The sequence below is a fragment of the Ictidomys tridecemlineatus genome, chromosome 10, assembly GCF_052094955.1.
Source record: "Ictidomys tridecemlineatus isolate mIctTri1 chromosome 10, mIctTri1.hap1, whole genome shotgun sequence".
NCBI lineage: Eukaryota > Metazoa > Chordata > Mammalia > Rodentia > Sciuridae > Ictidomys > Ictidomys tridecemlineatus.
In genome coordinates, this window is record NC_135486.1 from 27,678,547 (window position 1) to 27,702,842 (window position 24,296).

The window sequence follows — 24,296 nt, forward strand, 5'->3', positions numbered from 1 at the left end:
GCACTGAGAATTCCACAGGGATGGGCCACAGACTGCTCTTGAAGGGTTTTGAATCTAATATATGAAGACAGGTGTATTGACAGATAGGACAGTAATTTGATAAATGCTATAGTTACTGAATATGTATGGGTCTACACAAAGATAGAAGACAGAAACCTGCTTGTGGGGAAGGCAGGGATCTGGTCTGTAAAGATCCCGAAAAGCACTAGATCAACAGATGAGGGATGAGGAGGGGTGGGAGAGCAGAAGGCAGGTCACAGAGACAAGGAGGAGATGAGTGTCCTGAGGTCTTTGGCAGAGTGGGATGATGGCTGTTCCCACTAAAGGCACAGTTAGGGACAGGACACAGAAGAGCAATTTTAGGAGAGGAAAACAAATTCCTTTTTTTGTCAACTTTTAAAGTACTTCTTTAATTAAAAAAAATCATGATCCTGTAAAAAGAGATGGAATTTAAAAAATTGAAGCTATGCTTACAGTAATGAGTGTTTTTTTCTCTCTCTTACTCAAGACAGGCAGACCTTAGAATACCTCTCTTGAGTTACATTTGAAGGGATTCTTCCTTGTAACAGCAGGTATCAAGGCTATGTGCAGAAGCATTAGGGCTGCTTCTCTGGAGGTCCCTTGTTGTTAACTTTGTTTTCTTTTGCAGAATATGTTAATATCTGACTGTGTGTGTTATTAATTCATTCGTTTGTTTATTATCTTCTCTCACTAGAATGTAAGCTTTGGAAACACAGGGAGATTTTTCTTTCTCTTCACTGCTCTATTCCAGCACCTGGAATTGAATACATACTAATGAATAAATGAATCAACAGGATAGCATGTCCTGAGAGTTAGTTTTGATAGACTGAGGAAGAATTAAGAGCACAGGAGCAACAGCATCTAGCAGAGGAGGAAAATTCATTTTAAGGAGTTAAGGCAGATTGGAAAGGGAAATTTATCTCAAAATTAATAGTGATTGCACCATAGAGTGTACTAGAACTTATACACCTGAACTTCATAATCTCCTGAGAGTGGTCTTCATTTCAGAATGAGTGAATATACTCGTGATCCCAGCAACCCAAAGAAGCAACAGCATGTGGCCATTTTGATACTGTGATGGACAGAAGGTTTCTATGGACCATAAAAATAATGTGACACTCTCATGGACAACTTTTCTTCATCTTTAAATGGAGAAAATTAACATGAGTACTAAAATAAGGATACCTAACAGGACATGGAAAAGTAGTAGAAACATAGTTTTTATATTATGTTAAAACATAGTATAACCATGTTTCATTTTCTAGAGGCACAATAAATGAATATAACTTGTTTCACAGTCTAGTGTAAATAGACAATAAAACTAAACTGAGTAGTGGGTAGAAGGGTATTAATAAAATTTTCTTGTTTCATTTGCATAATTACAATATTTTACAATAAGTTAAAATGAAAATAAAAAGAAAAATTGTTATAATATAATCATCTTAATTACTATAAAATATGTGTAATTACATGGATATATGGGTGTCCTAACAATGGTGATATTTTGTTTGAGATCTTTTCTGTAGGAATAGAAAGTATTCTAGTAGAATACTAGAAAAGCTATTCTAGTAGAGAGAACAATATGAAGCCCCAAGGAAGACTGAAACTCAAGATTTGAAAGATATTGATTTATTGGTGAATGTTTATATGTGAATGAGGTTTTCCAGGCAGCCTGTTTGTGAGAAGGAAAGACACTAAGAGTAAAGTCTTAGATGCAAATTTGTGAATGTGTATGCACATTTAAAAGACAGACATAACATTAGATTTGAATCTTTAATATGTTTATAGATGATGAAAAACAGCTGATGAACGTTGAACCAATTCATGCAGACAATTTGTTGGAAACTTATAAGAGAAAAATTGCTGATGAAGGACGACTTTTTCTTGCTGAATTTCAGGTATGGGTTACTCTTGACATAGGATAATAAAATTTTGAATGTATTTATATAAACATTTGTTTTAATAATGTATCCCACATACTACTCCAATATGATCAAGGCAGATATTATTAGTAGATATTTATAGACCAGATGAAATGTTAACAAGATTATAATATGAAGTGAGTAAATATTTCGGTATAATCCTTTATTGTATTATTATCAAATATGAAGTCATGTCACAAAACATTTTGCTGATTTATACTTGTACTGTAGCTATTTATTCAAGCATCTGTTTTTAAGTGAATTTCAGAGTGGTGCATCAACTAATTCTGAATTTTGTCTCATTCATGAAGTTTGTTCTGAAAATAATTCATCATTCATTTTTAATGTTTTGCATAACTCCTAATAATGTTAGTCTTAATAATCATATCTGACATACTTATCAGTATAAAGAAAATAATTGACAGGATGTTACATTAACTCAATACAATAACTGGTGAAGGGACATTTCTTTTCCCAAACCTTCCCTAACCCAAAGAACATTTGTGTCTTTCAGAGCATTCCACGGGTATTCAGCAAGTTTTCTATCAAGGATGCTCGAAAGCCTTTCAACCAAAATAAAAACCGTTATGTTGACATCCTGCCTTGTGAGTCCTCATTGAGAACTGAATTTTTATATATTTAAGCTGTTCAATTGCTCATTATTTCACTTGTTTCTTTTCTTTTCTTTAAACAGATGATTATAACCGTGTTGAACTCTCTGAAATAAATGGAGATGCAGGGTCAAACTATATTAATGCCAGTTATATTGATGTGAGTAAGAATATGAAATTGTTTTATATTGTTGTCATCATTGACAGTTCAAATTTTTCATATGTTTATGCATTCTGTTCAGTTTCTTCTTTGTCTTTGTAAAGTTTTATAAAATTTATTAGAAATATTTTGAAGTAAACCAGGTCACAGATGTGAACAGACTCACTAATATTTATAAGAGTAGTTCTTAATTATATACCTGTTGGTGTCAGATGTAACATAAGATTTTCCTCTTTGTGAAACAAAATTATACTACAAATTAATATACTATGATGCCTATTATGTGCTGGATAGTAAAATAAATGATCTAGAATATATTCATCATAAGAACCCCACATTTGCCCAGCCATCTGCACTATGCTAGGTGTGTAAATGAGGACCAAGAGGCTGACATTAGTTACCTTGTGCTTGTTCACACAATCACAATGACTTGAGATTCAGCTTCAGTTAGCCTGACTCCACATTGCTTCTGTTATGTACACTACATTGTACCTGCGATATTCTTAATTGACATCCATCCTCTGTCCACTGAATTTATCCAAAAATGAAAATATCTATACATGGTAAATTTCTGAAAAATATTTTAATATTTCCATTAATCATATCATTGTAAATAAGTAATGCTTTACATGAGTTAAATAATTTTAAACACTATAAAAATATCATAAACTGAAAAAACTCTTCTTACCCAATCTACCATTTGCCGAATATATCCATCCACCAGAAGAAATAACTTCTATATTGGCTTTTTATTTATCCATCCAGAGTTTTTTTATATATATAATTAAAGCACCAACATATATTACCATCCATTTATGTGAAAATGTAAACACAATAGTCACACTGTTCTGTATCTTGCTAGCTATATAACTCTCTATCTGGGATTTATATGATATCATTATAAATAACAGGGTCAGCAACTTTTCCTATGAGGGAGCCAGAACAAAAATAGTTTTGACTTTGTGGAGCATTTTTACATCTAGCCATTTTTATAGTGATTTGCAGTATAACTGCATTGAGGTTTATTTTATCAGTTCCTAATTATCAGGCATTAAATGTGGTTTCTTAACTTCTACTACTACTAACAATGGTATAAGGAATCATATGAACTCTTATTTTTCCAAAAGAGTTTCAGTATATCTGTAGGATAAATTTCTGTTAGACTTGCAGGGACACACACAAAAAAAACATAGATAATTGCAATTAAAAAGAAAATTCTAAATGGCTCTCCAGAGGGGTTTTACAGTTTATAATCCAGCAGCAACATATGAACATGCTCAGCTCCATATAGCCTTAACAAAAGAAAGTGCTATAGAAAGGTTTGGCAACTCAATAGCTTACCAAGTATATTTTATGATGTTATGTATGCTGATTTATAAGGTAATTCCCCAGATTCTTAAAAAGAAAAAAATAATTCAGCTGTTTGTTGTTGTTGTTGTTTATATTGCTGTTGCTGTTGGACCACTTGAATATATAAATGTTCTCTACTTTGCTAGTAGAATCATCTGGGATTCTCCCCTTAGCCCCAAGCATTCTGTCCCTAGAGAGAGCACTCTAACCTTTGTTTCCCTCCACTTTGTTTGATATACAACAGCTTTAATATCCTTGTTTGCTATTGTCCCTGGAAATCCATCTTAGTCTACAAATAACTCTTCCCTTAACCTGTCCTCATGATATCCATAATGAAATCTCTTATTCTATCTTTTTAATATAATCCTTAAAAGATTTATTTTTAATAGCAGCCAACACTTTTTGCAAATGTTAAGTCATAGTCCAAAGAATAACTATTAGTTCTATGTCATATGTTTTTTTTTTTTTTACTTCTATTTGAACTGATTCTGTAAGATGAGGTCCACAGACCTTCCCAGTTAGCACTAATCAAATTTATTTTACATATGGTGTTTTTTTTTTACAAATAATAATTTGTTATTCAAAGTAAAATACTTGAGAGCAGACCTGCTAAGACTTCACAAGAGCTTAGATGATTTCTAGGAAAAAACAAAAACCCCCCAAACACCTGGCACTTTCTGTTCAAATATATATGGCCACTATGGTATCAGATTGTATTTACATTTCCTCAACACAGCTAGGAGCTCCTGGAAGCATGCTTCTTCAGATTTTAGATTGGTACTTGACATATTGTAGCCATTCAATATTTGTTGAATAAATGAACATGACTAATACTGTGCTATGAGAAGCTACTAATATTGAAATGAATTCTTATAGTTTTTGTGCAAAAGTTCATTCAGTAGCAAACTTCATCTCTTTCTATGGAGCTTTTCTCATTGAGGTAAATGAGATAAAGATAAAATTAAAGAGACTGAGATAATTTTGAAAGTATCATGTTTTATCAACTTCTGTGCTCCCTTTTTTGTCTTAGTAACAGGAGCAGAGAAAGCAGACATTGTAGGTAATGAAATGAAAGTGATTGCATCACTTATCTGGAGTTGCATAAAAAGACTCCAGGGAATCAGCAGCTTATTTCAACAATAGTTAAGAGGTAGAAGTGTAGAGGGCAATTCCAGAGGGATTTAGACAAAGAATTGGAGTACAAATCTGAAAAGTAACTACATGGCTGGTGAGAAGGCTGTAAAGGTTCACAGGATTTAAACTATAATAACTGAATTACGCTCACAAATTGTTGTATTATCCTAGGTAAGAATGAAGTCAAGTTTTAAAAAGTGTTTGCAGTATACAACAAAATACATGAAAGTCATGAGTAGTATTTGCAAATGCTAATTAATCCACTTGGCACAGTTAAATGACTGATCACAAATTAATAAAATTTCCTTAATAATTTGAAAATGCCCTGGGAAATCTATAACCAACAAATGGCAAATCTAAAGCAATTTCTTCTAATTCAGAATATTGCATGTTAGCAGGGCATGGTGGCACATGCCTGTAAACTCAGCAAGTAGGGAAGCCGAGGCAGGAAGATCTCAGGTTTGAAGCCAGCCTCAACAATTTAGTGAGGTTCTAGGCAACTTAATGAGACTCTATCTCATAATAAAAAATAAAAAGACCTGGGAATATGGTTCAGTTGGTTAAGTGTCATTGGATTCAATCCCTGTTAACAAAGCAAAATTTAAAAAAAAAAGAAATAAAAAAGGAATTTTGCATGTTAATGAATAATGGAGTATTTAGTAAATGATATATTTTGTGTGTTTTTTGAACAGGGTTTCAAAGAGCCCAGGAAATATATTGCTGCACAAGGTAATTTATTTGATAGTCCTATATTATTTTTGGAAATTCATTTTATAATGCTTTAAAAAATATCTCTCTTAACTTGTATTTTTTTTTAATCTCCTAGGCCCCAGGGATGAAACTGTGGATGATTTCTGGAGGATGATCTGGGAACAAAAAGCCACTGTTATTGTCATGGTCACTCGATGTGAAGAAGGAAACAGGGTAAGAACCTACAAGTTTCATAGGATGGTGGTTGGAATTGCATTTTAAAAAACCATATTTTTGTGCTGCTGACTAAAATAGAATTCTTTCTATTTTAGTAGTGCTAACATTTGATTTGAATTCTCATACATGCAGAAAAATAAAATTTGTACATATATAAATGTATTCCTAAATATATGACATTTAGATGTTTTGATTTAATTACTGGACTTTTATTTGGTTCCTGTTTTTTCTTTTTCTTTTTCTTTTTTTTTTCCTTAGCATTGTTCAGAACCTTGAAAAGTGTTAACTTCCCAAGTACTATTGAATACTCAAAACTGACTTTGAGCAGATAGGTGTTAAATCGTATAATATGACTTTATTGGAATAAAAGCCTTTTGGTTTTCCAGCCAGTAACTGACCACAATGAATCACATCTTTTTTTGCTGACCACTGAGCATGCTCTCTTTTTAAACGCAGCTAAGACTCAGAACATCGTCCTTCTGCTATGTAGTCTAATACAAGGGGGAGAAATGAATTACAGTAGAGGGGGTAGAGAGAGAAGAGGGGAGGGGAGGGGAGGAGAAGGGGGATAGTAGAGGAAAGGAAAGGCAGCAGAATACAACAGACACTAGTATGGCAATATGTAAATCAATGGATGTGTAACCGATGTGATTCTGCAATCTGTATACGGGGTAAAATGGGAGTTCATAACCCACTTGAATCAAAGTGTGAAATATGATATATCAAGGACTATGTAATGTTTTGAACAACCAACAATAAAAACTAAAAAAAAAATAAAGTCCTTCTGAACACCTAGATGGGAAACAGTGCATTTCAGACACCACAATTTTAGGTGTATATGTGCTTAACCAAGAATATGTAAATATTGTGAGAATTTTGGGTAAATAATTTTAGGGTTTTGGTTTTATTAAGAGTGTATAGTAAAATTTTGTTTAAATGAAAAACTGGAATCATTAATGATTTTTTAAAATATAGAACAAGTGTGCAGAATACTGGCCGTCAATGGAAGAAGGCACACGGGCTTTTGGAGATGTTATTGTAAAAATATTTGAGCATAAAAAATGTCCAGATTATATCATTCAGAAACTGAGCATTACAAATGTGAGTATGTTTTAGTAAATGATTTTTGGTTTGATATTGCTTTTATAAAATTTAATTATGAGATATTAAATGTGAGAAATTGAAATATATTTGGGTAAGATGTCTTTTACTGATCTCTAGGAAGAAGGGTTAGGTTAGAACAAGAATACAAGTTGATAGGTCAAATTTTAGCCACGGGTCAAAGACAGGTTTGCCCATGTCAAATCAAAAGTATCTATTATGATGGACTCCTGAAGTACTTTAGAAAAAGAAGGTTCCATTAAGTATATTAAATAAATGATTATATTATTAAATTAATAAATAATCCTGAATGGATTGTTACCATTATGGAAAGAATACTTAGACAAACTGCATAATTAGAGAGCAGTACATGGAGTATAAATTCTAAATATATAGCAGAGAGAGAAGTTTAGTGTAGAAAATAAAGAGGCCACCACTGTGGCCTTGGTAGTAGATAAAATGGAGGTCAACATACATATTATATAATTTTATTTACATATAAATTCCAGATAGGTGAGCAGATAAAATTAGAAAGTAGATTAACAGTTGCCTCCAGCTGAGAGGGTTGGAATGGGGAGCAGTGGCTAATGGGTGTAGGCTTTCATTTGTGTTGACAAAAATGTCCTATAATTAGATAAGGGTGATGTACCAATCTGGGAATATAATAAAAACCCTTCAAATGAATGATGTTTATGATGGATGGAATATACTTTAATAGTGCTATTTTAAAAATGTAGATCTTTCATGAGAGGTTGAAATTTTCTCTGAATTCCATTTGTTGGAGGTCTTTCAGTAATCTATTTTTTTTTATTTCTATATAGTCCAAATACATTTTTCTTCTACAGGAAAAAGAAAACTTATTATGTATTTCTCCCAAGGCCCTCTTGGCTCCTTTTGCATTACTGACTGCTTTGCATTTGAAGGCTGTGAAACAATTCTACCAATGATTCATGGCTAAATACATGATTGACAGAGCCACTTAGGCCCTCAATCCATAAACATAGGCATTTACATACACATTGATGGCATTTATGTAGACATCAAGGCCCATCTGGTTATCGTGATTACTCTGGGATTACTATTCTTAATCAACTCAGTTATTTCCTATTGAAAAATTACAAACAGCATAATTTTTCTTTTTCTTTAAGCTGATGATTCTACTTTTGGAGGGTTTAAGGAATACAGTCAGATTTTCTACGTGTGAGAAATAGTCCTGTTTGCTGGTCTACCAAGCAGAAGAATTTTAAACACCTGTGAGAGTGACATTCAGTAGATTTTTTTTTTTTTTTCACACAAATCCCCTCATTGACACCTAGCCACTCCCACCCCTTGATTTTTTGGTGTGAGTTTATTTTTGTTTTTTTGGCTTTGTAGCATGAAAGTGCCTAGGAGTTTCAGCTCTGTTTACCTTACCTTACTTCACTGGTAAGTTTCTTCTTACTGGGTAGTGCATGAACATCCTGCATGAGCTTTCAACTACTAGTTATTAATTGGAAAGGGAAAAGCATTCATGGCTGAAAAAGCTTACTGTACACCCCAGGAAAAGTCTCTGGAGCAGTTTACATTTGCATGAGGAATTTTTCCTATGGTCCTTCCTCCCACTTATTTATGTTATATGGTTTACTGTGAAAACAAACTCACCTTAAGAGAAAAATTTTACCTTTTGACTAGAAAAAGGAGAAAACCATTGGACGAGAAGTGACACACATTCAGTTTACCAGTTGGCCAGACCACGGGGTGCCTGAAGATCCCCACCTGCTTCTCAAACTGAGAAGGAGAGTGAATGCTTTCAGCAACTTCTTCAGTGGCCCCATTGTGGTGCACTGCAGGTAAACAGACTCCTGTAGCACCCAGGGGTCTATGGGTCTGTTGAAGTCCTGAGTTAAAGATGTCCTCTCCTTGGGTAATTCCTGTTTTGGGAAAGAATCTGCTGCATGTAATTTATATTCTTTTTTGAAAAAAAAATTGTAAATTACCAACTTATAATTGAATAAATTCAGGGTATAAAGTATGATATTGTGATTTGTGAACACAGTAGCAAGGGCCCTGAATAGACCTTTTTCAACAGAAACTTAGGTTCTTATCTCTGCTTCATGCTTGATGGTTCTCCACTCATTTCCTCATCATGATCCTGTCTCCACTTTTTTTTAATGGTTTTGTCAGTGCTGGTGTTGGGCGCACAGGCACCTACATTGGAATTGATGCCATGCTAGAAGGGCTGGAAGCAGAGGGCAAGGTGGATGTTTATGGTTATGTCGTCAAGCTCAGGCGACAGAGGTGTCTCATGGTTCAAGTGGAGGTACGTTCTAACATATGCTCACTTTTATTTTTGAACTTAAATTATTTTAGGGAAATAGTAATGGTATAAAAAGAAATCTAAATTTGTCATACCTTCAAATAAATTAAAAGTTTTGAAAATTAAATCAAGTGGCAATCATTTTGTTATGCTTAAGAGTTCTGTGGAAGAAAGATGACCATAGAATATGTGTATTTTTTAAAATAATGAAATACTACGTACAAATATCAGACCAGGGAAGAAATAAAAGCATTGAAAACAGATTGGTGACGTGTCATAGAATTAAAAACAAGGAGACAGTATTAGTGATTAAGAGCCTGGTTTATTAAACTAGACTTCCAAAGTTCAATTCCTACCTCTAATTTTTAATCCTATACACCTCTGGACAAGTGTTTAATGTTTCTGTGCGTCACTTAAGTTATCTATAAAATGAAGATCAAGGTAGTACTTACTGCACAGATTTATAAAGAAAAAGGAAATATCAGTGAAGCACTTAGACAAGTTTGTGGCATATGCTACGCATTCGGTGATTTGGATCATAAGTTGTTACTGAAAAATGCCTGTAGTTGACCTGCCAATTGCACATGTCTGTATTGTGTATACCAAAGTGCAGCAATTGCAAATGTGCATAACTAAAAACAGGTGCAGGACTGTTCCTTGCATTCAACATTGATAGAAAAGCACAACAATAGAAACACTTGAACTAGATATTAGCAGGGGAGAGGGAAAGCAGTAGTGGACTTTGTATAGCAAATGCCAGGCTGCAGTTGAAGAAATCTAGGTCTATATCTATCTATGTGAATGGATGCTTACATGGAAATAGCGAGTGAATAAAGTCATCAAATGAAACACAGAATATGATTTTTGTGATCTTAAATCAGAAAAATATATACAAAGGTCTAAATGTTCATAGATTAATAGATATCAACAATAAGTATAAAAATAGATTGTTAACCAGGAAATGAGAAATTAAGTTTTGTGGAATAAATAAAACAAAGAAGAAAGACATAAGAAAACTCAGGGAAGTGGTGGTGGTAGTTAAAGAAAAATGTTATTTCTCTTTAAATCAGAAATATGTAATTTCCTTCAAAATAATGAATTTAGATAAAAAGTTAGGAGTTGTCAAATTTGGGTTTGGCTATTTGATCTTCTTAAATAATTTTCTCTATTTTAAGAAGTTCTAGAAAATTTTAATGATGCATTATACAGTATATAAACTTGCCTTTTCTGATATCCTGTGTATTTATTACAATTTCAAATGTTATTAATTTCACTTATTAACTCAGTAATAGTTACTGAAGAAACTAACAGACTATTTTTAATGTTGAGGAATACAATAAGAGATATGAACTTATACAATGGATACTCTATTTGGCAAACAATGTATTTTTTTCTGAAAAAATAGTCTGAAATGAAATTTGTAGAGTGGGCTGAGCTAACTTCAGAACATTTGCATGTTACCCATATCAATTATTTTATCACACATTGTCCCAATATGAACCAAATTGTATGAATGCATATTTTATTTACATGTGACACATTGGACACTGCATTACCTAATTATTTTCATTTTTCTTTGATACTGTAGGCACAGTACATCTTGATCCATCAGGCCTTAGTGGAATATAATCAGTTTGGAGAAACAGAAGTAAACTTGTCTGAATTACATCTATGTCTGCATAACATGAAGAAAAGAGATCCTCCCAGTGAGCCGTCTCCACTGGAAGCTGAATTCCAGGTAATAAGTAGGGATAACAGTAATAATTACAGGCAAATTTTATGGCTTTATATTTTCCAATTGTTTGCTATGCACTTCATCTGCATCTGGTCCTAACCATAAGCAATGGAGCACAGATGAGGAAACTGACACAGAGAATTTAAAAGAAATGCCTCTGTCTATACAACTATTATGTAGAAGACTAGTTTAAACCCAGAAGTCTGATTCAACCTCTAACACTTCCTACACTCACTCATTAAACTGGTCTAACATAAAGTGTCAAAATAATAGCATATAGCAACAAAATTGGCCTGCCCCAGTCAATACAGCATCTCACCTTTAAAAACTGCATCTGGTTTTGGTTTGTGAGAGGAAATAATTAGAGGGGTTTGTGACTGCTTAGGAAGTTGAAGTGGCTGGAGCTGGTAGACAGAAAGGAAAGGATAAGTATGTGTGTCCTAACCTATTTATTAGGCAATTATTCTGACAGCTAACCGAGAATATGGTTCCCTGTGATTTCAGAGAGGTGACACAGCTATCTTCGAATTGCTTAGTTGTCAAAAAATGTTTTTAACTTTTCTCTTCCACCAGTGATTTTCAGTTTACAGAGTCTTTCTATAAAATACCAAACTAGTCAATTCAAAGAGTTTCACAAGGCCAGGAATGTGCTTTTAATCAGATGCAGAATCATTTAATGTTGAGGATCAAAGTGGGGCTAAGGTGGGGGGAGGAGGTGGAGCTTATAATAACCACCAAGCAACTTGGTCCTACAGAAGATCCGCATTTTTGTGGAAGAATTGACAGGCATGGAGTATTCTTAGAGAGAAGTATTTCATTGTTGTTTTGTTGTTCTTTTAGCTGAAAATTTTATCATAATCAATGCACCAATTCACTAACCCACATATGCACATGCTATTAGAAATTTCAGGTTGCTAGGCTGAAAGGATTAGAATTAACGTTCTAGAAGAAGAGGGATAATTTTCAAGAACATGGATGCTTGAAATCATGATTTTAGAGATGTTGTAATGTTTGGAATAAAACCTACAAAGGTATAATGGTAAAAGAAAATGGTTGAGGAATGAAGGGGAAAGTCATGGGAGGTGAAAAAACAGATGAAATTAATGAGAGTGTTGCCTAGATTGTCCTTGTGAATGTCGAAGTAATTAAGGACGAGGATGGACCCTAGAGAAAGAGTGCACCATTAGCCAAGTCTAAAACTAAGAGGAGGAGTGATCCAGAAATCAGTGCCTCATACCCTCACATGAAGGGCAGTAGATTAAAGGTGGTGTAGTATAACGGAAGGAAAATCAAAAGTCATTGGGTTTCTTTGAAGCAAAATATGGAGAAGTGGTTTGCAAGTAGCAGCAGTATCAAAGAGATCACATGACTGAAATGGAATGGGAGGGGAAGAGGATTCAGATGGATGGGGATTTGCTGATGACAGACCATGGACAGGAAAAACTCAGAGGAGAGCATTGGTTGATATAAGAGACTGGGTTTTATTTGAGAGTACAGGTAACCATCAAGGAATAAAAATGTGGGGAATGTGGATGGATGCACAGAGAGGCTTAGACTATTGGTGGCAACTGAAATAAACCAGGATTGAAGATGGAAAAATCCTTTGGGTCTTATAGGAAGGCAAGCCATTAGTTCCACTTATAATCCTGAGCATTGGCTACTAGAAGGAAGTGGCTATTGGATGACCTTTTACAGAGCAAATGGTCTTGTGGTGCTTTCCAAGGCATCTGGTTTTACATGCACCTCATGGTGGTATCCATGTCGTTGGTATATAGTGGGATTTAGTGATGATGTTCTCTTTCATTCAATTACACAGTACTAAGTGGGGTTCAAAACTGGATGCCATAGTTAGTTTAAAAAGGGCTTCATCTATACTATATAATAATATATGCAAATAATATTATATGTAAATAATGTTATATATAGTATATATAACATATTTTATATAATGTATATAATTTTATATGTAATCATATACATTTAATATATAATAAATAATATACAATTATATACAATTTTAAATATAGTAAGTTATTATGTATATATTATATAATTTATGATTTATATATAATTAGATATAAAATAAATATTGTTTTATATAATATTATTTATACATAATACTACATATATTCACATACATTTATATACATTGTCTGTATAAAAAATCTTAATGAATGGTACATGACTAACTTTCTCAGTTTAGGTTATTCAAATAGTAAATATTATTATTCTGAAACATTATATACTCAATCAATATTTACTTAGGGACTAGTGGGAAGAGAAAAGGAGTGACAAAGAGGAAAAAGAAAACAAAATATATGTTTGTCTGTGTCTTAGCCTCATATCATTATAGTGAAATACCTGAAACAGGCCACTTAGGAAGAAAAGCTTTGTTTAGCTTACAGTTTTGGAGTTTCAAATTCCAAACTCGGTGTTCTTATGGCACTGAGGCTCGGACAAGAGTGGGACATCATGCAGGATCATATGTTGGAGCAAAATGCACACATCACAAGCCAAGAAGCAGTGATTTTGAGAAATATGGTCTCACAATCCTTTGGTTTCCTTTTGAGGGCAGGCCTCCAATGACTGAAGGACCTCTCACTAGACCCAACCTCCTAAAGGTCCATAAGCATTCTCAATACCACCACTCTGGAAACCAGGCCTTTACATGTGAACCTTTGGGGTACATTCAAACCACTGCATCCTGCCAATAGTGAAAGAATAGCCTGGCTGTCTTAGAATCTGAGAGCTGCCAGGAATGGAGGAATTTGGTTTGGTTGAAGTAGGGAGGGACCTAGTATGGGACAAGGCTGGAGAGATAGTCAAGGGCATATCCCTAAAGGGTTTTTTTTTATGCTCTTCTGAGGAGGTTTACTGCTTCCTGATATTGGAAGGAAGTTGCTAAGGAGCCTAAGAGGGACATCTTCTGTTTTGTACTTTAGAAGGGTTAGAGCAAGCAAGATTGGACATAAAGAGGACAGTCATGAAATTGTTGATAGTTTCCAAGTGAAAAAAGAAGATGGACTGAACTTAGTTGGAAGAGAGAAAAGCAAAAGTAGAAATGATAGATTTTGCTAACTGATTAGCTACTGTGCATGAGAGGGACAGTAACCGGGCAGGTGTGAAAAATTGAGGTTTCAGTGTTTGAAACATCAAGTCTTCTGTGAATGCTGTGTCTGTTAAGTTTAGTTCTCATAATTTAAAATAATTGCCATTGATTTTGCAGTATAGGTAATAATGAACATTGGTATAGTGTTTTCAACTTATACCATAATGAAGTACACTACTTTGTTGTCAAGCAGTTCTTAAGTGAGAAGGTTACTTACTCTATTAGAGAAGTGTATATTTTTAGTTCCAACTCACCATGTCAAATGTTCTAAATGCATAAACAATAAAAATGGAAAATTCACAGGGAAACTTAAAAGCTTTGGCCTCTAGGGAATGTCTGTAAATTTCACAAAAATTGATCAGGTGCCTTTCTGTAAGAAGCATTCTATATCCGAATAATAAATTAATCTAATATTTAGGTTTTAAAGGAGTTTTCTATTCTATTTTTTTTTTCAGAGACTTCCTTCATACAGGAGCTGGAGGACACAGCACATTGGAAACCAAGAGGAAAATAAAAAGAAAAACCGGAATTCGAATGTCATTCCGTGTATGTAGTTTACTGTTATTATTTTTTGTATTAGATAAAGTGAAACTCTTTTTGGATTTGTTGAATGTGAGACACACATGCAAGTTATCTCTGAGCAAATTTTCGACATTTGGTTTATAATGAAGAAGTTAATAGGCTATCTGAATTTTAGTTACAGCAAATTATTTGAACCCTACATGTTTTGAATGGTCTTTGGAGAATAGACTGCTTTCAGTGTTATCTTTCTGCCAGTTAGTTCAGAAAGAGGTTGTAAGATGAAACCTCTGAAGCAAGGAGAAAAAAGGTCAAGTACTCTGTACTTGTTTTAATATTATTTCAGGGTATTTGTCAAATAGCAATCATTGTATCCATTTGTTCTCTTTCTGCTTTTTCTTCTTTATCTCTTATATCTGGGAGGTTGAAATTAGATAGAAAATATTCTATAAAGTGCCAATCATCAAATTTGACAAATAAAAATAGGCAGTTTTCAGGACTGGAATTCTACCATTTAAGCACATCCATAGGATCACATCTGGTACTACTGTAATTTTATTCAACAGCATACACTAAAATTAGCATAAACAAAATATAAGCCAAGCTAATAAACTAGACAACCAGATAAATCAAATCAGTGCATGGCTGACCTAATTTCTGCAGAAGTCTTTATGAATATAGTTAAAATACAGAGTTGATAGTAATGTAAACAGATCATTTGACCAAATTATTACAAATTTAAATTATTGGGAGGCAAGGAAAAATTTATACTAAATAATAATTAATATGAAATACCCATTTAAATAAGACTGTTAATTTAATGTTAATAGAATATGATTGAGAAAAAACTCTAGGCTTTGTATTTTTTTTTAAATTTATAGCAAGCAGAATTATGGCATTCGTGGAAAACTGAAGAACATGTATCAAATATTGAATGATCATTTAGAGCATTATGATATCTACTTGTTATGTTTCTTCCTATAACCTTTTTAGGTCTTCCTTTTTTTAAGGCTTTTTAAAAAATAATTTGTTAATTCATTAGTACTGAATTTTATGTAGGGTATCATTGCATTTATATTAACATACTTAATTCTGAATTTTTTAACTTAGACATGTTAACTAAACATAGAATTATTTTTTTATTTGTTTCTCTTTTGGTGGGGTGGGGATTGAATCCAGGAATTAGCAAACACTAAGCCTGTGCTCAATCAGTGAGCTACATCCCCAGCCTTGATTGTTTCTAAAGGAAGACTTATTGCTAATTTATTTTACATAGATGATTTTAACAGAGTGCCACTGAAACATGAACTGGAAATGAGCAAAGAGAGTGAGCATGATTCAGAGGAATCCTCTGATGAAGAAAGTGACTCAGAAGAAACGAGCAGATATATCAATGCATCTTTCATTATGGTAAGTGCTTATATCTCCCAAACCCAGTATCTGACACTTTTAAAAATTAAGTCCACATGATTAGAAGCCATTTACTACACAGCTTCATAAACGAGTGATGGATGAGCTTGGTCATAACTATGTATCTATTGATAAAAGTTTCAACTTTTAATGCTGTATTTTAACTTAGCAAACAATTTAAAAATGTTAAAAACTAATGAATAGATTCAGAATAAGGCAATGCTATTGCTTATATTCCATGCAAAATAATACTATTGCCATATTAATTTTAAAAATAAAGTTTGAAGAGCTAGGGTTGTGACTCAGTGGTAGAACGCTAGCCGACCATGTGTGAAGAACTGGGTTTGATTCTCAGCACCATACATACATAAATAAAATAAAGTTAATTGCTAATGAAAAATATTAAAAAATAAATAAAATAAAATTTGATCAAAAATATTATTTGAAAATATTTCTTCTTACAAATAATATTATTTCAAATTTTTCTATTTGCATAGTTTAAAACTTCACTTAGATTAACTGGCTTGTCAGGTGAGTCTGTGTTACATACATTTTATTAAAAAATAAACTGAGAATTCAAACAAAGAAATTTTAGTCATTCAATAAATACTTATTACATATATGCTAAGTTGGATTTCTTTCCACAGATTTCCTAAAACACACATTCAGTATTCAATGAACATTATTTAAATTATGCTACATCATAAAAATTTATAGACTCCAACTAAAGTAGTGTCATGATAAAGATAATTTAAGTGCTATGGAATTCTTTTTACCTTAGTAATAACAAATATAGTGAATAAAAGGTTTGGGGGGTATTTTTGAAAGGAAAATCTTTGTTTTTCAAGATAATATGTCTTAATCTTGATATAACATTATTTGCTAATTTATTATTTGAGTACATATTTTATATATAATTATATATATGTATATATAATTTCATATAAAATAAAGATATTATATTTCTTTTTGAACCTAAGGATTAATATTTTAATATACCAGCATTGATATCAAGCAGACTATTTTTCTCTCTTCAGAGAGCAGTAGTAACAAAGTCCCCACCTTCGTTGTTTTTTTTTTCTTTGAAGGGTTACTGGAAACCAGAAATGATGATTGCTACTCAAGGACCATTAAAAGAGACCATTGGTGACTTCTGGCAGATGATATTCCAAAGGAAAGTCAAGGTTATTGTCATGTTGACGGAACTGAATCATGGAAACCAGGTTTGTCCTTTTGGGAATATATATTTGTTTCAAGTTTTTCTATTATAAAATGTCACTCTCCATTCTTGGGTTACTTGCTTGATCTTTGTGCTCCTATCTTTTTGGTCCCTCTGTCACACCAGTCCATTTGTTTAGTTTTAAGACAACTTTCACCCCATGTTGGCTCCCATCATTTTGGGTTTGGATTCTGACAATTTCGTGATTGCCTGTCCAGTCTTGCTACTCACAGATGTCCAGAACACCGCAATTTTAGCATCACAACAAACAATGATATCTTTTATATTTTCTTAAAGATAAAAATTATTTATTTCTATGTGGTGCTGAGAATTGAACCCAGTGCCTCACACATGCTAGGCAAGCACTCTTCCACTGAGCTCCCTTCACTCCTATAACTCCTGAACCCAAGAGAGTGTAGGTAAGAAGCCGTTAGCCCACCATACTCATGATCATCTCCCACAGAAGTGTTGAAAAGGGGCTATAAAGAGAACTAGAAGTGTATTTTGTTGTATAAAATGAGGTACTGTCTCACACACCTTCTAAAAAATTAAAAAGATGTTACATCTTTCTAATGATTTATTCTGAGCATGGAGAATACTTCATGTGTTTGATATTTGAAAATCATGTAGCTCTTTGTGTGTTCCTTCCAAATCATAGCTATAAAACATGTGTACGAATTTTCTAAACATGAATAGATTTCAGGGTATGCTTACCTGTTTACTATTTGTGTTTTTCTTCAGGTATAGATTCTTTGTGGTACTACTGAAAACACCTTTAATAATATTATTTTGGCCAAAATTTGTAATATATAATTCACTTTGAGGTGATGAATAAAATTTTTCTAATATCTTGGGGAAAAAAGATAAAAATTAAACTCCTTATCTGATGTTTAAGAACTTCATAAATCAGACTCTATATATCTTTTCATTTCCCTCCTGTTTTTTATGTTTTACTTACTCTTTACTTTAGAAAAGTAGGTTTATGGATTGAGTCTTTATGAACCAATTATATTATCATTCCTGTGTCATAGTATTAGTATTTACTAACACTCCTAATAAATAAATGTGCCTTCCCTTCCCTCTTGACTCTATTCTTCTAGCAAATCAAAACTCCTGAAAAATTTATCTATATCCTTCCCTCTTCATTCCCATGCAGTATTTATTGCCATAAAATTCTAATTGAAGGTGAACCTAAGATATTTAATACCTAACAAATTACCTAACATATGTTAATGCTTATTTAATAAAAGCCCTCATAGACATACACTAAGAATCACGACTTTTTTTCTTTTCTCCTTATGCTCTACTCATATACAGAAAGTTCTTTTTTTATTTTTTGTCTTCTGGTTTATGAAATAAATATACGTTCAGATTTACAGCATGGAATTCCAGTAATTTTTTTCACTTATCTAAATTGTGCAAGTCAAGAAATAGAATGAGAATACAGGCACGAATGGCCATCATTGTCAGCAATGGCGGATTTGTAGCACTGGAGAGCAATCTGCAGAGGAGGAAATATTTTGTGATTCACCTGAACTCCAGTATGACCCTTTATTTTGATATTCTGCCAATTTAGTAACTCATGGTGCTGGTCATCAGGATGCAGAGACAAATCCCTAAATGATGCAGGCTCCTTCCTCAGGGACTGGTGGATAGACAACAGGGCATGAATTATTGGAGGTGTCAATCTCCGGATTTTGAAGAAGTGCTAACCAGAATATGGAAGGCAGGAACAAATCTCGAAGACCAACATCAGCAAAGATAGAGCTCTTCCTGGCTACATTGATTATTCCAGGATTTCCTTTACTTGCACAATATTTGTTAAATGGATCTTCACCATATCTTCAAATGGATTTTAGATTTTTGTGGGCAGATTTCAATTTTAGAATGCAGTGATTTCCATTTATTAGAAAATAACGAAGGAAAGATGAGGGAGAGAGAAAAAAAGAGAGAAAGATTGATTCTCTGAGTACTTCAAGTAGTAAATTCAACATTTGTGTAGATGTCATTGAATCATACTCTTACTTATCTAGGAAATCTGTGCTCAGTACTGGGGAGAAGAAAAGAAAACATTTGGAGATTTAGAAGTTGATCTGAAGGACACAACCAAACATTCAACTTATACTCTCCGTGTATTTGAATTGAGACATTCCAAGGTAAATAAATAATTTAGATGGTATATACCTTTGATATAATTAACTATGGTAGGAATACTAAAATAAATTATTTTATTTGAGAAAAGCTACCATCTGTGTAATGGTTTAGAATAAAAATTTTAAATTATCTACATGAAAACAATTGTAAAGAAAATGTGACTGTAAACTATATGGATGGAGCATCACTTCAGCTAATGTCCCCTTCCCTTCTGATATTAGAGGAAAGAGCCTAGAACCGTGTACCAGTACCAGTACACCAACTGGAGTATGGAACAACTTCCTGCAGATCCCAAAGACTTAATTTCCATGATTCAGAGTCTCAAACAAAAACTCTCCAAGAAGACTTCCACTGAAGGGAATAAGTACACCAAGAGTGTGCCTATCCTAATTCACTGCAGGTGGGTGGAATTTGATAGGATGTGCTCTAAAAATCCAAATACTTGACTTCTTTGTTGGCACTTTTTTCTATTTGTCCTGATATATAAAACGTATGACTCCAGAGAAAATCTCTGATGGAGACAATCACTCTGTGTTATATTTCTTCAGAGTAATGGTTATATAAATATGATAACAATGGTTATATTTGAGTTTAATAAATCCAGGTAATAAATTTAGATCAATAAATACCAAATATCATGTCATCTTGGATTCCTCAGTACCTGAACCTAGAATGTCATAATGAGCAAATGAATGGAGAGAAGGGTGAATAAACAGATAGATGGATGGATTGCAGTGGATATATGCTCATCTGCATTGATTCCCTCTACTTGGTGTTTCAGAAGCCAGAGGACTGAAAGCTTCATCTTCCATAAACAGATTTAAATATTAAATGATATCTCAGTGCTTAGCAATTTTGATTTTAAATCCATTATTTGATTTTCTTAACTGACCTCAGAGGCAAATATTTTAGTAATACAAAATCTAATACTTGATTTTATTAGTTTCTGTTATGCTGGCTTTCCAATTTCACCTGTGGTGAATGTTTTTCTGTGCAGAATTTTACCTGTGGTAAATAGCCACCTTAACTAGAAGATATTAAGACAAAGATTCATAATATAGAAGGTTTATGTGAAAGTGAATATGAAAATAAATGAGAACTGAAAAAAATCATAAAGCAAAGTGAGAAATATAAACCTACAGAAATACTTTTAGAATTTTTGGAAAAGCCTCAGTGTTATTGGAATTGCAGACACTAGAATCAAGCCCTTGGAGATGTCGTACTTTTCATCACTTATTTGAATTTTCAAAAGTGAGACTTACCTGGAAAGAAAGGAAATGAAAGGAAGTTTCATATTCTATGTATTAAGAAATATGCTTAGGATATGAATAAATATCGACTAACTGTTCTTTAGTTATGTATGGTACACAGCATCCTGATGATAATGCATGCTAAAATTAAATCTATTATATAATGCTTTACACCTCTCATAGAAAATTGATCATTTGTTTTCCTTTGTTTTAATGAATAATTCTTCTCAGTTCTCACGCCTCTTCTGGTATGGAAGTGGAAATGTTTGTAAAAAGTGTACAGAGCAGAAGAGTCAAAGAAAAGCAGATGGTTTCCTACTTCTGGTTTTATCAATTTCTAACTATGCCTTTAGTGCTTTTAACTCTTGAGTTCCTCATCTATCAAGCTGACATTTCTATATTGGTCCTAATAATTTCAGGTGTAAATAAAATGCATTTAAAACCAATGAACCACTAAATAGAATAATATATATTTTAAAAGCCCAATCCAATTGTTTATAAAAATACAGGAATATTAAAATCCTGAATTGAAAATGATCAATCATTCCCCTCTAAAAAAATTATTTAACAGAAATAACTGACTTTTATGAAATTGGAATAATGCAGTCTAGTAAAAAAATATATTTTATCTCTCCCTACTTCATACGAATATCACTTTTTCCATAAAATACATTAGTTTTCTATTTTAATTTTTTCTTCTTATAGAGATGGATCTCAGCAAACAGGAATATTTTGTGCTTTGCTAAATCTCTTGGAAAGTGCAGAAACTGAAGAGGTAGTGGATGTTTTCCAAGTAGTGAAATCTCTACGAAAATCTAGGCCAGGAATGGTTTCTACATTTGTAAGTATACCTCACCGTTGTTTTTTTAACACTTTTTTCTTTTTTATTTTGAATTTCTTTCCTCCTCTCCTGTCCTTACCTTCTATTCCCTATTCTTCTTTCTCTCTTCTATTTTTATGTTACAATTCACATGAAATTTTTATCAATACAAATAAGAGACGTAATTAGCATTTTCGAGCAATTTGTTGTGACAGACCATTAAAAAAAAATCCTTAAATGATTATGGATTGCTTAATTTCCCCTCCTTTAATTCTTTATCCATTAGTGTTGTGTGAGAAACCATCCCAAAATGTAGTGGTTTAAACAGCATTGATCATAGTTCAATAAGTCTATTGCTATCTGGATTGCTCTACTGATCTCCTTGGGCTCAGATGAACAGGCTCTCTGATATGTCTGCCACCAGATGACGAGTCCTCTGGGGTCTAGTCACTCTCAAATGATCTCTGTCACTATTAGGCTGAAAGTTGGCTGCCATTTAGCTGTGACTGGATGACCTTCTGAGGTTCAGGCTTGAATCAAACACACCCAGTCTTCCTCTGCCTTGTTATCAGCTGAAAAAGTCACAATGCCACCTGGATTTAAGGGGTGGGGAACACAGACTCCTCCTAGTCTTTTCCTAAGTGCCTGAAGTTGCATTATGAAGAGCTGTACATACAGGAGAATAATAAATGCTACATTTTTTTAAAAAAAATCAAGCATGTATCTTCTTTATGTTGTAGTAACTGTAGATGATTAATTGGGAATTAGTAATTCTTTACAATATAAATTTAATTATTGCTCTTTAAAATCTATGAAGCATTTTATTATGTACGATGTTGAGTTTACATATATATTGATTTTAAAAATGTGTTGAGTGCCTGCTACCGTACTCTTATTATTGAGAGACTCATTGTTTGATGTTGGGAAACGGCAGATGTTTAGTCAACAACGTAGTAATTAAAACCATAGAGAAATTATAGTGACACGAATAGGGGCATTAGGCTATCGGGATCAGGGTAGACTTTTTGAAGCAGGTGATTTCTGCTCTGATTCTTAAGGGGTCTGTATGCATTAACCAAGAAGATAAGCCCCCAAATGGCGTCAAGGGCAAAGGCATGGGACTGAGACATCACACGTTAGAAAGGAAATGAACTCCTATTTGGTGGTGCTTTAGGGTCCATTTTGAAAGCAGCTCATCCTTTAGGACCACAAGGAAATAAGTCATTCAAAATTTTCCTTATGCAGACATGTCGGAGAACTTTCATCCAGACTTCCAGAAATAAAGGATTAGTTGTTGCTAATTTTCATCTGACATATAAACAAGGACATCAGTTTTCCTCATGTAATTTCTTGCCGCTTTCCTTCATTAGGAGCAATACCAGTTCCTATATGACATCATTGCCAGCACCTACCCTGCCCAGAATGGACAAGTAAAGAAAAACAACAATCAGGAAGATAAAGTTGAATTTGATAATGAAGTAGACAAAGCAAAGCAGGATGCTAATTGCGTTCATCAAGCTGGTGCCCCAGACAAGACCCACCAAGGAAGCAAAGAGGTGGAAGGTGCTGAACCCACAAGTGGCACCGAGGGGCCAGAACATTCTGCCAATGGTCCTGCGAGTCCAGCTTTAACTCAAAGCTCATAGGAAAAGACATACATGGGGCAACTCAAAGCCTGTGCTAGCTGTTTTCTGTTTTTCTAGAAGTGGGAGGGAAAAATAGGAAGACATTGGACTGCTGATCGAAGTGCACTGGACCAATGTTTGGGGGAAGATGCTATTTTACCACTGTGGAAAAAATATTTAAGCCAGTTTTGCTAAGATGTTTTGTACAGTGTTATGCTTATTTTAAAATATTACCTGTCATTCAGCAAAAACAACTTCTTAGTAGTCTTCAAGTGTGTGTGTTTGAATACCTGATGGTGGACAGGTAGAGCTTTCAAGTGAATTTAAATGCTCTTGAGAAACTTTGCATAAAACTTTTTTTTTTCTGAAGAAGAAAAAAACCCCACACTTTTTATTGGAACTGTTAACTTAGCTTGAAAGATCTATTTTTTAAGACATAAATTGCATGTGTACTCTGTATAAGATTAGCAACATGTACATTTCTAGAATGACCTCAAGATGTCCTCCTTGTTCTACTCTGATATATCTTATAGTTTACTGTTTTACTTAGAGTACATAAAAGTAGCATGTGTGTGTATAGGTACTACAAGAAAGTTAACCAAATTAAAATTTGGAAATCTTATACTCCATCTGTTATCATTTAGTCCAATACCTTTTTAGGTATATTTAATTTAAAATTTTCAACTGAGCCTATATTGCTTTTTTCACATGGGTTTTACACTTTGCAACATAGATTATTCTCTGTACAATATATGGAATTTATTGCTTTCGACTTTGACCAAATTTATGTTTGCTATAATTGAATTTAAATAAACATCTTTAAAATAAATAAATGTAGTATGTATTAAAAACCCATAGGGATATGAACAGAGCAAGAAAATGTATTTGTGTCCTATTTACATCTGACACTTAATGTAGCTATTTTATGAAATT

At 33.3% G+C, this 24,296-nt stretch overlaps 1 protein-coding gene across 3 annotated transcripts in view; it reads left to right on the forward strand.

Moving 5' to 3' along the window:
- Ptprc (protein tyrosine phosphatase receptor type C) overlaps window positions 1-23,389 on the forward strand; it is a 113,171-nt gene extending 89,782 nt beyond the window's left edge. For all 3 annotated transcript variants that reach the window (XM_078022540.1, XM_078022541.1, XM_078022542.1), the window contains 16 exons: window positions 1,810-1,919; window positions 2,458-2,548; window positions 2,638-2,714; window positions 5,891-5,927; window positions 6,025-6,122; window positions 7,101-7,226; window positions 8,898-9,055; window positions 9,390-9,525; window positions 11,111-11,260; window positions 14,822-14,912; window positions 16,162-16,295; window positions 17,384-17,518; window positions 19,548-19,670; window positions 19,890-20,068; window positions 21,624-21,759; window positions 23,109-23,389. In XM_078022540.1, coding sequence (XP_077878666.1) covers window positions 1,810-1,919; window positions 2,458-2,548; window positions 2,638-2,714; window positions 5,891-5,927; window positions 6,025-6,122; window positions 7,101-7,226; window positions 8,898-9,055; window positions 9,390-9,525; window positions 11,111-11,260; window positions 14,822-14,912; window positions 16,162-16,295; window positions 17,384-17,518; window positions 19,548-19,670; window positions 19,890-20,068; window positions 21,624-21,759; window positions 23,109-23,384 — 2,057 coding nt within the window. In that variant the 3' untranslated portion in view covers window positions 23,385-23,389. The remainder of the gene's footprint in view (window positions 1-1,809; window positions 1,920-2,457; window positions 2,549-2,637; window positions 2,715-5,890; window positions 5,928-6,024; window positions 6,123-7,100; window positions 7,227-8,897; window positions 9,056-9,389; window positions 9,526-11,110; window positions 11,261-14,821; window positions 14,913-16,161; window positions 16,296-17,383; window positions 17,519-19,547; window positions 19,671-19,889; window positions 20,069-21,623; window positions 21,760-23,108) is intronic.
- Window positions 23,390-24,296: the final 907 nt, after the last annotated feature.